This window comes from Erinaceus europaeus, chromosome 19, assembly GCF_950295315.1.
Source record: "Erinaceus europaeus chromosome 19, mEriEur2.1, whole genome shotgun sequence".
NCBI lineage: Eukaryota > Metazoa > Chordata > Mammalia > Eulipotyphla > Erinaceidae > Erinaceus > Erinaceus europaeus.
The window spans coordinates 15,589,882-15,607,074 of record NC_080180.1 but is presented as its reverse complement, the minus strand read 5'-3'; the positions used below and the strand labels follow the sequence as shown (position 1 = coordinate 15,607,074).

General features: G+C 37.1%; 1 protein-coding gene across 5 annotated transcripts in view; it reads left to right on the top strand.

Annotated features, from left to right (window-relative positions):
- Positions 1-17,193, top strand: part of KCNT2 (potassium sodium-activated channel subfamily T member 2) — a 432,524-nt gene that overhangs the window by 137,645 nt on the left and 277,686 nt on the right. For all 5 annotated transcript variants that reach the window (XM_060178486.1, XM_060178487.1, XM_060178488.1 and 2 more), the window contains exons 2-3: positions 3,575-3,654; positions 5,587-5,686. In XM_060178486.1, coding sequence (XP_060034469.1) covers positions 3,575-3,654; positions 5,587-5,686 — 180 coding nt within the window. The remainder of the gene's footprint in view (positions 1-3,574; positions 3,655-5,586; positions 5,687-17,193) is intronic.

Below are 17,193 nucleotides of genomic sequence, written 5' to 3'. Positions count from 1 at the left end.
AAATGTACTTTTAAAAAAATGCAACTTGCAACTGTAGTATTACTACTATGATAAATGTGACCAAATGATCCTCATTGAAAATATTTACTTCATTAATGAGAGAGAAAAGAAGAAAGAAAGAGATCAGATCATCACTCTGGCTCTCTTGCTGCTAGGGATGAAATTTAGGGTTTCTAAATACACCCAAGATTCTAACACTTAACTATGTCAACTCCAGACCACCAAGTGTTCCCAAGTTTTACCTTATGTACAAACATAAGAAAAATGACATTTTAAAGACTCTAAATTTAAATTTAAAATTTAGAGTAAATTTACCATATTACTCTAAATTTACCATATTACTCTAAATTTACCATATTACTTTAAATTTACTAACTAGATGGAGTGAATTCAGAGACAGCTAATGAGAGGAGGAAGAAAGATTGAAAGGGAGGAAAGAAAACACATTAACATCTGGAAAAAGGAATATTCAGAGAATACCAAAAATGGGGAATTTCAGCTCTAAATTCTAGACTGAATTTTTCTTGACTGGAGAACTGCATTTGCGAGCAAGGACCCAGGGGTGCAGGAACACCAGTGAGACTCGCTTCTGAGAAGAGTTGCCACTAGAGAAAATCAAATAAAAGCTCCATTCCACAAGTCCCAGACTTCAGCGGCAATATTCTGTGCCTGAGAGAAGACGAGGATCAGAAAGTGTTTCCCTTGAATTCTTTAAAACTGTTAACGTTAAATAAAAATCATATAACAAATCTACGCTGTCCTGTCATTCATATGCCTTGGTGTAAGTTGCTTTGGAGTTATCACTGGATTAGGTCGAAGTTTTACTTCATATAATAATATTAAACTTGGAAAATAATTCAGAATCAATTTCATTTATATGTTTTAAATAATTTTATTTACTTATTATTGAGTAGAGCTAGAAATCAAGAGGGAAGGAGGGGCAGAGAGAGAAAGAATCCTGCACACTGCTTCACCAGTCATGAAGCTTTCTCTTTGTGGGTAGAGATTCAGGACCTTGAACCCCGGTCCTTGCATATGTAAAATGTGTGTTCTACCAGATACACCACCATCCAACCCTTGGCATTGGTTTTATGCAAGACCTCACACCGTGAAAAATTGTCTTTACCCTCAGGACAAATAAACCAACAAACAGTTGCTTGCAAGCTGTTATTCTGTCATTAGTACATGTATATCTACTGGCTACGTCTCTGCTTCACAATGATCGTCATTTCATAATTGAATAATATTCATAATTCCCACATTTCTCTGTGCTAAATTCTACTCAGTAAACATTATAAGCCATCGAATTTCAATATCAATGTCCACTTCAATATCTAAAGACAGGCGTTATATTATAGCTAACTTTGTATTTTTGCTAAGTAGTACTAGTTCTAACACTGTCCTCATGTGATAGCTTTCCAAATTCCTCATTATTTTGGAGTAAGCTTAATAGCTGATCTTATTTTACTTTGAAAATGCATCTTTGCTATGCATCCAGTACAGCACTCCAGATATTATCTGAAAAATGAATGTATGGTCTTGTAAATATGATAATTACCTACATGGCCTTTGATGAATTACTTGTGGAATAGCCTGATGGTCTCTCAAATGTGCTTTTGTCTCCGTAGAAAGTTTCAAATGATTTAGTTTGCTATCTGTAATGCAGTTACTTTATTTAATACAAATTCCCTTTTGATAAACAAGGGAAGGAGATACAGTGGTAGATCACCAAGATAGTAGAGGAATTCTGTGTCTGTAGGTGTGTGTGTCCTTTTGTAGCATGTGGTTGTGTAGGTCTGTCTATGTGTGTAGGGGTAAGTGCCTGCGGAAAGCCATGTGTATCCAAGTGTTCTGTTGCAAGATAGTGGCAATCTCCATGGTTGCGTTTTGCAGAAATTTTTATGCAACAAGAAGCTTAATTTCTGTTTATTTTTATTTTACATACAAAATGAAAGCAAACAGGAGGGAAATAAAAGAAAATAAATGAGGACATGAAAAAAATAAATGAAAAATACCTATCAATATAAATATTTTCTTTAAATAAGATACCAAGTTAGAAAATATTCAAGGTGTTTAGATGGAACTCCTTTTGCAATTGATAGCACAAGTCTTTTTGCCTTTGTGGCATAAGAGACTGATTTAAAATATTTATGAATTTCTTGAATGTATAGTAGAGAGTCTACTAGTAAAAATTTTCTCTAGTACTTGAGATGTTCAAATGTCATTTTTTCCTCCAGTTTTATCTCCCAGATGTATTCTTGCATAAAAACAAGTTTATCTAAATATTTTATCAAAATTTTGTGGTATTAGTGAATATGAAATTAAATTATTACTGTTTGTATAGACATTAATTTTGGTTTTTTGCCTCCAGGGTTATCACTGGGGCTCATTGCTGGCACTGTGAATCCACCGCTCCTGGTGGCCGTTTGTTCCATTTTATTGGATAGGCTAGAGCAAAATCGAAAGGAGGGAGATAGAAAGATAGGCATCTGCAGACCTGCTTCACCACTGTGAAGCCCATTGAAGGTGAGGAGCTGGGAGCTGGAGCCTGGATCCTTGAGCAGGTCCTTGTGCTTAGTACTATGTACTCTTAACTGGGTGTGCCAGCGCCCAGCCCCCTTAAAATATTTTCTTAGTTTTTTTTTGGAATCCTAGCTTGTAGTAAGTATACTAGAAATTATTTAATTTAGAAGAGATCAGTGACAGAGAGATAGTTTAATATTAGAACATGGGACAATTATGCCTGAGTCCCCAGAGGTCCCATACTTATTAATCTTCTTATTTTTTTATTAGTGACTTAATATTGATTTGCAGAATTATGGGCTAACAGGGGTATGGCTCCACGCCATTCCCACCACCAGAGTTTTGTATCCTCATTCCTTCCATTGAAAACTACAGTAGTTCTCTCAAGGTCAGAGTTGTGGTCAGATGATTATTATTTCTATAACTATTGTCTATATTTATATATAGTTGCCCATTTTTTTCTGTGGTCCTGCCTTCACTTCCTTTTTAAGTCACACCTACACCTATTAATACTTCCAAATGTCCTTCTTTGTTCCTCTTCTCTTTTTGGGTCCTGACCCAGATTTAACCTTTGGCTCCATTACTTACCAGTGCTGAGTGGGGCTCTGGTCTCTGTCTCTGTCTCTCTGTCTCTGTCTCTCTCTCCTCTCTCTCTCTCTTTCTCAAATAAATAAGTCTTTGCGTCAGTTTTCAGGTATATCATCAACATTTTGATGCAGTATATCTGCGATGGTATTGCTAACACTGAATTTGACAAGTAGTTTGTTTTTTATTTCAAGGATATATTTTAAAGACTTTTTGCATTATTGTTTTGAGTCATTTGTACACTCTGAACCCACTAATTGAGATAACTGAATTGACTGCATATGGTATTTAAATTGACTAGACTTTCAAATTAGAAAGTAGTACCTCTCCAAAAATTTTAGTCCTCTATTCACTTTTATTTTTCTGTGATGAGAATTATAACTATAGGATGCATTAAATCAAATGATTTATCCTGATTTTTAAATTAATAGTCTTTAGGTTAATTATCTTTATTTTCTGTTTGCAGGGTGCAAGTTGAATTCTATATGAATGAAAACACGTTTAAAGAGAGACTAAAGCTATTTTTTATTAAAAACCAGAGATCAAGTAAGTTAATGTTATCCCCTTGCCCATCTCTCCTTCTCTCTCTCTCTTCCCTCCCTTTGTATTTCCAGTTTTTTGAAGCTTTTGACATAGACGACTAGAACTGATACTTTTGTCCGTTAAATGTTTAGACAGTGACTGGTTGTACCATTTGGTGGTATTAAAGTTTCAGATATCTCTAATTCTCCTAATCCCACATTAATAATTAGACTTTTGATTGGATTATCTGAATTAATAGAAACATTGAGGAAAACAATTTCAGGGATATCCTTTCTTTATATGTATTTATTTATAGTTGTGGAGGACATCTAAGATTGATTTTGAGAAGGCTCTGGTGATTCTGATTACTCATAATAGGGCAGAATTGATTTAGTGGTCAAGAGTTCATTGGTTTTCAATAATGCCTAATACTAAGAAACCTCAAATTGGTGTGACACATACAGATGATTAACATCTTTCCCTGGAGAGTCTGGATCCCGACGTGAAGGGCTAAGATCAGGATTTCACATCTAGTGATTCTTCGCAGCAGACACAGACAGGAACTTGAAGAGGGTCTGGGATTGGTATAGTTAACTAGCCTGTTCAGGGCTGAAATGCTAGAGAAACTGCCTCTCCTTTATGTCATATTAAAAAAAAAAAACCTATATAAGATGTTAAGTGCCCTTTTTTTATATCATTATTCCTAAAATTTTAATAAGCTTTGGAGAGATGTAGACCTTGTTCTCTGGATTGTGACCTGAGTCCCCAGGGGGTAGTTTAAATTAACTGTGCCTGTGCAGGTTTAAAAGAGAAAAATTGGAGCTGTGACAAGTCATCTAAATAATGACTATAGCAAATATTTCAGTATTCAGGGTAAGAGACACTTAGTGGCAGGTAGTTTCAGGTGTAAGACAGATATTAAGAAATACCTCTGTCGCATGTTTGTTCGGAATTTCAAAGAAAGCCTCAGCCAAGTCATTTAAAAGTTTAAAAGACCTTCTGAAGAAGCTGACCCATAAATGTGATAACTGTTTTTAATAGGAAAGTATTACAATTAATAAGAATTAACTTGAATGTTACTTGAAGTACACTCATGTAGAACAGAGCAAAAAAAAAAGACATTTTATTCCCAGATTTTATTAAGTAATAATTATAGGGAAGGCTTTCTCATAATTGTATTCATAATGTGTGAATCAGACACTACCTGGTAATTGCAGGAAAAATAATGCTTCTTTTAATCAGACTTTAAGCATGTTTTGCTTAATCTTAACTGCTTCTCATCATGATAAAAGATGACAGACAGCATAACTGAGACCTACAGGGTGCTCTTAATTCCCATATTTTTTTTAAAAGATTACATGCTTATTGGAAACCAAGTGAAAAAATATGGTTAAATGGCCACATTACAAAATATATACATGTGTGTTTGTGTGTCTGCATTCCCAGAATATGCTTTCATGGTTTATCTGTAGTCATGGGATAAAATTGTATAATCACTGATTAAATGTGTAGCATGTAATTATATATGATTATAATTTCTCTCCAATTCATTCTGCAATGATGTTCTGAAAGTGCAAGGTGTATAAGTTATCCAATGAATTTAAAAACAGTCAGCCTTTCCAGCTAACTTCTAAATTCACAGACACATAAAGTGCTTAGATTTCTAAAATTATTTGAACATGTTTTTTGTGACTTGTGAACATTCAAGCCTAGATTTACCGTCTTGTATAATAGTCTCTGTCATTTGCAGTTCATGCATTCTTGCCAATCTCATTTTTGTTTCAGTGTTCATCTCATTAAAATTCAGTTACCTAGAACTTTAGAGAGTTTCGACAATTATGGAACTGTAGTTTCTAAATACAATTTAAGTGCTGTATTTAAAATTGATATTTCTGACAATTCTTTTTTGTGAACTAAACTCAAATGAAAAATCACATCTTTGTTATCTGTTTAAAGGTTTAAGAATACGTCTGTTCAATTTTTCCCTCAAATTATTAAGCTGCTTATTATACATAATCCGAGTACTACTAGAAGGCCCTTCTCAAGGAAATGAATGGTAAGGAGTCTTTGACCTTCAACAAACAATACCCTTTAATCCTTTGAATTGCATCCTAATGTTAGGGGATGTTACATAGCATTTATTTATTTTTTTCCCATTTATTTTTTTAAATTTCTTTATTGGGGGATTAATGTTTTACATTCCACAGTAAATGCAATAGTTTGTACATGCATAACATTTCTCAGTTTTCCACATAACAATACAACCCCCACTAGGTCCTCTATCATCCTTCATGGACCTGTATTCTCCCCCCACCCACCCCAGAGTCTTTTACTTTGGTGCAATACATCAACTCCAGTTCAGGTTCTACTTGTGTTTTGTCTTCTGATCTTGTTTCTCAACTTCTGCCTGAGAGTGAGATCATCCCATACTCATCCTTCTGTTTCTGACTTATTTCACTTTACATGATTTTTTTCAAGCTCCATCCAAGATCAGCTGAGAATGGTGAAGTCACCATTTTTAATAGATGAGTAGTAGTATTCCATTGTGTATATATGCCACAACTTGGTTAGCCACTCATCTGTTGTTGGACACCTGAGTTGCTTCCAGGTTTTGGCTATTACAAATTGTGCTGCTAAGAACATAGGTATACACAAATCTTTTTGGATAGATGTGTTGGGTTCCTTAGGATATATTCCCAGGAGAGGAATTGCAGGATCATAGGGCAGATTTATTTATAGCCTTCTGAGAGTTCTGCAGACTCCTCTCCACAGATGTTGGACCCATTTACATTCCCACCAGCAGTGCAGGAGGGTTCTTTTGACCCTACAATTTCTCTAGCATTTGTTTCTACTACCTTTTCTGATGTATGACATTCTCACAGGAGTGAAGTGGTATCTCACTGGTTTTTTTTTTTTTTTTTTTTTCCATTTCTCTGACAGTCAAAGACTTAGAGCATTTTTTCACTTGGCCTTTTGGATCTCTTCTGTGATGAATATTCTGTCCATGTCCTCTCTCCATTTTTGGATGGAGTTATTTGTTTTCTTGTTGTTGAGTTTGGCAAACTCTTAATATATTTTGGTTATTAGCCTCTTGTCTTATGTTTGGCATGTAAAGATCTTCTCGCATACTGCGAGGGGTCTCTTTGTTTGGATATTGGCTTCTTTTTCTGTGCAGAAGCTTTTTAATTTGATGTAGTCCCATAGTTTTATACTTGCCTTAGTCTTCTTTTTTTATATTTATTTATTTTCCCTTTTGTTACACTTGTTTTTTATTGTTGTTGTAGTTATTATAGTTATTGTTATTGATGTCTAGTTTATCTATCTTGTCATTTAGCTCCCTCATGTCTTTATTGATTTTCTGCCTGGATGATCTGTCAAGTTGGGAGAGTGGGGTGTTGAAGTCTCCTACTATGACTGTGTTGCTGTTAATATATTGCTGTAGCTCTTTCAGTACATGTTTGATGTATTTTAGATGGCTTCTCATTGGGTTCATAGATGTTAATAACTTTTAAGTCCTATTGGTTGACTCATCCTCTGCACATTAAGTAATGTCCACCCCCTATTTATTAAATTTTATTTATTTTAAAGTTTTTCGTGTCAGATATGAGAATAGCTGTTCCTGGCCTTTTTTGTGAGCCATTGACTTGAATGATAGTTTGTTATCCTTTCACTTTGAGTCTGTGTTTGTCTTGTTGATTTAGGTGGGGTTCCTGTAGTCAGCATATTGTTGGGTTGTGTTTTCTTATCCATCTTCCTACTCTCTGTGCCTTTTAATAGGTGAACTCAGACCATTGACATTTATTGATATAATAGGTTGAAGGTGCTTTAACGACACTATTATAGATTTTAGGGTGTTCTGATATATGGCATATTTATGGTGGTCTGATGTTTTAGGAGCCCTTTTAGAACTTCTTTCAGGGAAGGCTTTGTGATAGTGTACCCCTCTTATCCTGTGGTTTTGTTAATGTCTCATTTTTTAAATAAATAAAAAAAATTTTAAAAACCTCAGACAAGCAACAGCTGAAAGAATCAACTTTCACCAAGCCTTCCCTGAAAGAAGTATTCCACAAAATTCCCACCACCAGATCTCAGTATCCCATCCCCTCCCCTGCTAGCTTTCCCATTCTTTATCCCTCTGGCAGTATAGACCCAAGGTCATTGTGGGATGCAGAAGGTGAAAGGTCTGACTTTTGTAATTGCTTCCCCACTGAACATGCTGGGAGTCTGAGAGGGTTTTTATGCCTCCATCTAGTCTTAATGACAATTTAGCAGGATACAGTAGTCTTGGTTGAAAGCCTTTCTCATTGAGCACTGGATGGATATCTTGCCATTCTCTTCTGGCCTGTAGTGTTTGTGTGGAGAAGTCAGCTGCTAATCTTATGGGTTTTCCTCTGTAGGTGACTCTTTGTTTTTCTCTTGCAGCCTTCAGGATACTTTCTTTATCCTCATTCCTTTCCATTCTAAATAGGATGTGTCTTGGTGTCTTTAAGTCTGGGTTAATTCTGTTTGGGACCCTCTGGGCTTCTTGAACCCTGATGTCTTTGATGTCTAGACTAGAGAAGGTCTCAGCTATTATGTCCTGAAGAATGCTTTGTCCCCTTCCGTCTCTTTCTTTCTCTGGTAAGCCAATAGTGCATATATTATTTCTTTTGAAGTCATCCCACAGGTCTCTGTTGTTTTCAGTATCTTTTAAATCTCTTTTTGAGATCTCTTACTTCTTTTTTAGTGGCCTCTAATTTCTCCTCGATCTTGCTAATTCTGTCTTCAGCCACATTGATTCTATTCTCTACTGTTTTCTGGAGGTCATCTATTATGTTACCCTGTTCTGATACTGTTTTAGCTTATTCAGCTAGTTGTGTTCTTAGCTCAGCTATTTCATCTTTCAGCTCTCTAATGATCTTGAGATAATTAATGTTTTCTTCCAGAGTCTCATTTGTTGCTTTTGTATTTCTGATGACAATTCTTTCAAACTCTTTACTCACTCCTGTGATTATTTCCTTAACTATTGTTTGGATGTTGACCTCACTATTTTGTGATTCAACTTTTGGGGGCCGTTAGCTCCTGGTTCATTTCTCCACTATTTCTTCTTGTTGGTTTAACCATTCTATATAGTAATGTTATGAGGTCCCTCTCTCAGTACTTTTCCATTTACTGACCAGTCTTGCCTGGATTGACTTGTGTCTAAGTAAGGTACTTAAAAGAGATCACAGTTGTGAAAATTAACAGTTGTTTCAATATTATTTCAATCTCTGAGTTGGAGCACAGATGCTGTTAAAAGTCTCTTTTATTCTTTTTCTTCCCTGTGGGAACTTGAGGGCCTTTAAACTATAAGTAAGCTGCTTAGCTTAACCACTCACTCCTGACTAAGAAATAAGACAGGGTTGGGGAGAGATAGCACAGTGGTTATGCAAAGAGACTCTCACACCCCATGGATCCAAAGCTCCAGGAGCAATTCAGCTTTTCTGCCAAGCCGGGCAGCACTGCTGGGCCCTCTGAGTTTCTAAACAAGTCCCGTTTATAGTCTGTAATTTCTGAGCCAACTATTCACCATGTTCTCAACAGGAGATCAACATGGAAAGGCTCCCACTATACATCCCCACTGCCAGGCCATGAGGTGTAGCTCTTCCCCTGAGTTTCCTGGTCAATTCTCTGTTCCCAGATGTCAGCACAGGGCTTCCCCTCTGCTGCTCCAATGGAGGGAGACTCCCAGTTGCATTTGATGACTCTCTCCTCCCTAAAGGCCTTTTTTGTTGGTAAGGCAGACTGAAGGTGGTGCCTCAACTGTTAAACTGCCAGACTGTTATCAGCAGCTCAGTTTCTCCTTAGGCTCCTCCCTGTCCATCAGCCACACCTGTTTACACTTATCGGTGATCTGGTTGGTTCCTGAAGTGACCCCCCCCCCCCCCCCCCCCCGCCTGCTTGTTGCCAAGAGAGCTGGTCACTGAGCAGGTCTCCTCTGTCCCCTTCTCTCTGTGCTGTGGTTGCGGGTGACCCAATCTGCCCCTCCCGGCTTCCCTATATAGATTTATTTACGCCAAGAATGTTTAGGTCTTTTTCACAAAGTGCTCAGACTTTCCATTAGTGCATGAAAATAATTCTTCAGGAGCTTTTTCAACACCTTTACATTTACTATTTATTTATTTTCTAGTGCTAATATTAATGTTGGACACCTGCCTCATTTTCATTGCTAATTGAACTCTTAAGTGACTGTATAGATCAGTCTTTTTAAAGACCTAGATATGTGACTGTTCTTGAATTATACATATTCCAAAAGCATTTATCTAACATAGACTAGCTTTGTAAATATGTTTGGATATACTCTCGTTCTTGCTCTTGGTTTCAAACTGTAGTCTTTATTGGTATGCATGACTCAAGTCCACTTTAGCTTGTGTAGTAGTTGATTATCGTGTTTGAGTTTAATGACTTATTGACTAAGTTTAACTTATTTATTATTTATTAATATGTTACCTTTATAAAGATGGCACTTCTACTTACTTATGAACCTTCCCTTATAGTTTCTGTTTTTAACAAGGAGCAATCAACAATATTAGTGTGTACAGAGAGACACAAATAATTTTTGTCTGTCAACATCTTGAGCCCTCACCCTGTCTTATAAATTTAAATTAATTTTCAAAAGCAAAAGTCTTAAATTTTATAGTCAAGTTCTGCATGATTATTTCTTTTTCATCTGGCTGTCTTCTCTAAGATAATTTTAAAATAAAAAATGTCAAACTAGCATGGAAAGTGAGAACCTAATATACATTAAAATGAATTGGTTACTCATCTGCTGTTTCAGACAGTGAAAATGATTTCATATTTATTAATGGTTTGGAGATAAGCTAAAGATTAGCAAATGAAATTTCATTCTGAAATAACTTGTAATTCTCTATAAATCAATTTCATGAACTGATATTTATAGGCATTTCACCTTACGTTTATTGAGTACTTGACATACACCAGTGATGTTCTTAGAGGTGAAGAAATAACTATGAAAGGAACTTTAATTCTCAACAGGACATTTTCCTTGGGAGACATCATATATTCTGGTGTTTCACTGTTTACTGGTATTGGATTAGTTGTGTTCAGTATATATTTACTCCAATATACACTTAATTTTAGTATAAATATTTTATATGCAAAAATCAGATGCTTACATATTTTTAGTCTTTGATTGGAAAGCCAATAGAATAATTTTTTGTGCCTTTTTACACAAAAATTTTTTGTGCCTGTTTATCTCAGTGAATACTTGGAGGGAGCACTTTTTCACTTCTCTAAATTCTAATTGTGTATTGAGCTTCAATGCATGGCTGTATTGCTGTATTCTAACATGCTTCTCCAGTGCTTTTTTACATCTGAATGAATGACAGCTATCCTTCTACAAATACTGCTGTCCTCACTGTGGCCTTCCACATGTCATCTTCATCCTGATAGCATCTTCATCCTGATAGTTGCTAGGTTAAATGCTCCACAGTCATTTTATCTCATATTCTGAAGCATAATCTGGCCCTTGGAAAACTCTGGTATAGTTTAACATACAGTCAGCACACTGGTGCATGGACTCTTGGCTTTTTCACCATCCAGGTGAAAGCCAGTTCCTCTCAGCTAAATTACTGTACTAGTCCTCCTAATTAGGCTAACAAATTTAGCCTGTAATCTCCTTTAGTTTATTTTACTTATTTATTTTTATAAAGTACTAGAGATCAAATCTAAAACCTCATGTGTGCATTCTACCACTGAGCCATCTCCCTGGCACAATTTTATTTTATTCTTAAATGAGAGAATAAGAAAAAACAAGAGGAAGGAATGAATATGCACAGGAAACTGTCCTCCTATGTCTGGAGTTCTCTTGCTGCTCTCATGTGATGTCAGGTATCAAACCCAGGGACTCAAGGCTTGTCTCTCCCACTGAGTCACTTCCCTTGATCTTGTGTGCAACGAAAAATTTATATTTGTCCAGAAGTCAGTATTACTTTCAAACCTAACTGGGTTCTTAATATGACTGCACTTTGGATACCAAAATACTTAACCATGACCACAAGAATCGCTATTTCCCCTGCAGCTTCACCTCCTATCAGCCACTCCTTGTCTACGTTATTCCAGTCAACATTGGCCTTCTCTCAGTTCCTAGATCAAGTGGGCACACTGCTAGCATCAAAATTTCATATTTTCTATTCCCTCTGGAGTTTTGTTTTACTGGGTAACATAAAGAACACCTCCTCAGATTTGTACTCAGTTCCTGTTTTCAGTGAAACCTTAACTAAACATCCTGCTAATTTTTTTTATCTCCTTTCAAGACTCTCTTGAATACTTAATTAAAAAAAATTTCCTCTGTTAACTTTATCGTTGTTACACATTTTACATTATTTGTTTATTTTGTTTTCTGTCTGTCCACACATTGTACATTAGCTATTTGTTTTCTGTGCATTCACATATTGTACATTATTTGTTTTCTGTGCATGCTTGTGAGGATGGCAATTCAGAATCCATGAGGGCATAGGTTGTTGTCTGAACCCTCAAAACCTAGGACAAAGTAGGCACTCAGTAGTTATTAAATGAAGGACTAAATGAGTAAGTGAGTCTCCCTTTTAATGCGACCTTCAGTAAACCTCTATTCCAGTCATGCTGATGTTTTTCTGCCTGGTACTATGTGCACTTACCCAGGTGCACCACTGCCTGGCACCCATGCTGAGCTTCTCAAATCAGCTTATACAGACTCAGCAGCCTTTGAATGGTCAGCCTCCTCTTTTTGGACTTTTCATTCCTTTCTTATTGTGAACTCTTTTATTTTCTCAAGTCAAGTGACTTAGAGTACAGTTGATACATTGGTACATTTTCTCATATCCCTGTGTTAGCTGTTTGCAAAACACTCTCACCTCCAGCCTAGGTCCTTTTCCAGCATCATACACCAGGATTTCCAGCCTTCACCATGCTTTTCCTCTCTCTCCTTCCTCAGAGTCCTTTGCTTTGGTGTAATACACTACACCCACTCTTTTTATCACTTTACTTCAGTTATCATAGGTCCATAGAGTCACAATTTATTGGGTAACGTCCAATCTGAAACTCTTTTTTAAATTTTTTCATTAGTGATTTAATAATGATTAACAAGATTGTAAGATAACAAGGGTGCAATTCCACACAGTTCCCATCACCAGAGCTCTGCATCCCATCCCCTCCACTGGAAGCTTCTCCATATTTATTAACCCTCTGGGAGTATGGACCAAAATTCTTTTTAGGGTGAAGAAGGTTGGCGGTCTGGCTCTTGTAATTGCTTCTCTTCTGAACATTGGTGTTGGCAGTTTGATCCATACCCCTAGCCTGTTTCTATATTTCCCTAGTGGGGTAGGGCTCTGGATGGAGAGGTGTGGAGTTCCAGGACACATTGGTAAGGTCATCTGCCCAGGGTAGTCAAGATAGCATCATGGTAACATCTACAACTTGGTGACATAGTTTTACCTGATGTCGTTATTTTGAGTATAGATCTACAGTGGGCTAGGAGTTGATTTCTTACTATTCTTCTAATACCCTCTTTCTACTGCTGTCAAAACACTTACAGTCTATTGCCTTTAGTTTTACTATGTACTTTTGTATCCTCTCTTTTCCACTCACCTAGGGCAAGGGCTAGGTTGCATTTGTATAGATAATTTTCCTACTCAACATAGAACTTGGGGAAGGTTCATGGAATTTTACTGAATTAATGGAGTAGTTTTATTAATCGTGGTGTACAGTCAGTATTATGGAAGACCACTGATGAGAGATGTCAGTGCCTATTACATTTCCCACACTTTGTCTTATGTGCTATTAAAAGTAATTAACATCAAACAGCTTTCTACAAATGAGCAAAGAAGTGTTTTTAAAACTTGGTGATATATAAATGTAAGGTACAGTAGAGAGACCTTTCAGCCATAAAATATAAACAAATCCTTCTGATGGCAAAAGGGCACTGATGGGTAATGGCAGAGTAAAATTATATTACTTTAAAACATCATGAGGACAAAGTCTCCTACAATTATTCTCCTTGCCAAATTACTAAGAATATTCAACTATAATTATTGAGGATATACATTTGAAAAATCAGGTTACTGCAATTAAAATGATAACAAAATAACTCATGGCTCTATTTTGAATACAATGTTCTGTTTAGTTCCCATTGTCTATGCAGTAATGGTTAATGAAAAACAGAAGTGGCCTTTATGGGCACAGGCTCTATTTTAAAATAATGAGCCTAATTCAGCAAAGAGATTTATTTAATTAGAACTTCTGACATAATAAAGCTTCAGATTTTTCATTCTGCTTCCCTTTAAGTCCTTCCAGGCGTGAGGACTGATATGAAAATTGAGGATATGAAAATTGAGGACATGAAAATGATTTTACCGTTAATGTATGAAATCAAGCAAATGACAAATTCTGGGCCACACTGAGTTGTAGTAGATGACTTAAAGGCACTTGAAGAGGAAACCCATCCCCAGCATGTCGTTGATGAGATCCACTGAGGATGAGCCGTCAGTGTTGATTCACTGTCTACAAGTACTTGCTGTGCCTTGCTATGAATTCAGATCCATACTTCCGTTTCCACTTTAAAGATGAGAATGATTATTAGTCACTACTGTCAAATGATAAAGACAAAATTAACAGGCACATGGATGTACCTGTCTGCTATGGGATTTGGACTTGGATTTAGAATCAGTGTCTAATATAACAAAATGTATGTTCAGTTGCTTCTCAATTTTTAAAGATTATTTCTTTTTGGGGGTCCCAGCTATTAAAGGATTGAGCTGAACTTGTATCTTTCAAATATTTGACATTCAATAGGGATGACGAGCCATTTTCTTCATTTAGGTTTGTTGGCTATAGTACAGCCTAAAGTAGTGTCAAGTGCTCTTTCATAATCTGAAATATTCAGCAGAAATGTTTTGTTCCTGAGCATCTGCTGCTTGTGTCCTAGCCAGTGACCTATCCTCCTGCATAAGATGTTTCTGATGCTGAAACATGTACATGCACACACCAGCGTGGTGAAAGCAGCATTTCACATGCACTATGCTGTCACTTCCATTTGCTGACTGTGATGTCCGAAGACCTAAACATCTTTGCAATCAGCTTTCAAAAAGGTGAGGAGAGTGTCACAAACACATACACACCCACTCCTAAAATTCTTGGCTAACGAATGACAGGCATCAATTCTGGCATTTTACACTTAGATCTCATGTGAGAATCAGTCACATCATCATCCTGTGACTGGAATGCTGAGAAATTTAGCCTTTGGCTGACAAAAGGCTTTTTGCACCCAACTCTTCAGCAGGGAACGGAGAGAACGGAGTGCTGACAAGATGTTACTCTGGTCTCAACTGATACTTGTGTGATAGACTCTTTTCTTTAAATATAAACTTTTAGATATTTTATTTTACTGGTATTTATTTATTATGAGAGAGCATGAAAAATGGGAGGGGAGGGATAAGGAGAGAGAGAGAGAAAGACACAGCGAGAGACAGAGAGACTGTAAGCATTTGCATTAGATCGACCTCACTCTTGCAAAGTCTTGTGTTCTAGTAAACCGAAAACTGAACTGTCTCACTGAAAAGACTCTTTAAGTCCATTCTTTCAGAGTCAACATTTAGTCCTCTGCTACAGCACTGACAACAGGTAATCTAATTTAGTGAAAAGTATACCTTCTGTTTTGAAAGACTGAGTTACAGCGAATCTTCCCAAAGTATTTTCAAGTCTCTGTTCTGCCCCTCCTTGGATTCCCTGATTTGGGACACATACTAACTTTTGTATGAACTTGAAATGTGGTACTAGTGACTAGACCTAGTGCTCAGTTTTTTTTTTTTTTTTGGAGAGGCTTGGAGAGCTTTGTAATTTATTTGTCTGGTTTAGTATATTATGCAGATTTTATATATCTCCATTATTAAGCTCATCTTGCTTTTCTGACTCATATATGCGCCACACACACGCACACACACTCTGCTTTCATATGTTAACCAGATGTCTGATTTTTCTAGTCAACATACTATCTGACTTTGTAGTTTGTTTGTTGAAGCTGATATTTTCAGTAGTTTTTTTAATTGAAATATATTTTTAAAATTACTTTGGATAGAGACATTGAGTATTTCAGAGGGAAGGGGGAGACAGAGGAAGGGAGAGAGAAACACTTGCAATGGTGCTGCACTGTTCTTGAAGCTCTCTCCTTGCAGGTGGGGACCAGGTCCTTGAACCTGGACCCCTGTGCATTGTGACATGTGTACTCTACCATATGTGCCATCACCTGGCCCCCAGCACTTTTTTACATCATTATTGTTGCTCTTGTTATTTTACAAGGATAACAATGATTTACAGGGTAGCTGTTGTCAAATGGTTATAATTTCTTTCTGTGATAGGTTTAAATACCACTCACACCAACAACCTGGGTCCTCCAACATCATTGTGTCCTGGATTCCCAACACCCTCCATCCACCTCCCTCCCTGCTCTACTCCACCCACTTCTCCCAACTTCCTGTCCCTGGCCTTGCTCCACAGACTACACCTAGTCCAAGTTTTCACCTTGTTTTTTCCCATTCTTTCATTCCTTTAAGTTCCATTTATAAGTGAGATCATTTAGTACTCATCCTTCTCCTTTTTTTCTTATCTCACTTAACATGATTCCTTCAAGCTCCATTCAGGATGAGGTGAAAGAAAGGAGCTCACCATTCCTTAAAAAGCTTAATAGAATTCCAGTTGTATGTTTGCTGCAACTTTCTTAACCAATCACCTGTCCTTGGTTTCTGGATTGCTTCCATGTTTTGGCTATTACAAACTGTGCAGCTGTGAACATAGATCTACGTAATCTCTTTGGATACACATTTTATTTTCTTTGGTTAGGTCCTCAGAAGTGCAATTGTCTGCTATAGATTTTTTTTTTGTTGTTGTTGTTAGTGGTTTTTTTGTTTTGCCTCTGTGGTTATCACTGGGGCTCAGTGCCCGCACTATGAATCTACTGCTCCCGGTGGCCATTTTTTCCATTTTATTGGACAAGACAGCAAGAAGTTGAGAGAGGAGGGGGAGATAAGGAAGGAAAGCTAGACACCTGCAGACCTGCTACACCGCTTGTGAACCATCCCTCCCTGCAGGTGGGGAGCTGGGGGCTTGAACCTAAACTTTGCTCAGGTCCTTGTGCTTAGTAGTATGTGCACTGAACCAGGTGTGCCACCGTCCAGCCCTAGATATTTTCTTATCTTGAAGAGGCTCCGCAAGTGCTGTGGAGAGTGACTGTGGAGGGTGTGTGTGACTTGCTCTATTTAACTTCTGCTCTTCTTTCCATTGCTTGATAGAGTTTCTCCAGTTTCCACCACGAAGCTCCAAACATACACACTAATAGATTTAGGGCAGTTCAGTGCAGACGTTTCTGCAAGTGCTTTTCCCTCATAGAAATGTTCTTTCTGTTGCTAATGAGGCTACTTTCAAAAATTTTTAATTACGCTTTTGTTAGTGATTTTATTTTGCAGAATTATTATATTCAGGGGTCTTTTCAGACCCCTACATGAGGAATGTAAGTTACCACAGCCTCCTTCAAAGTTCTCTGCTTCACCAGTC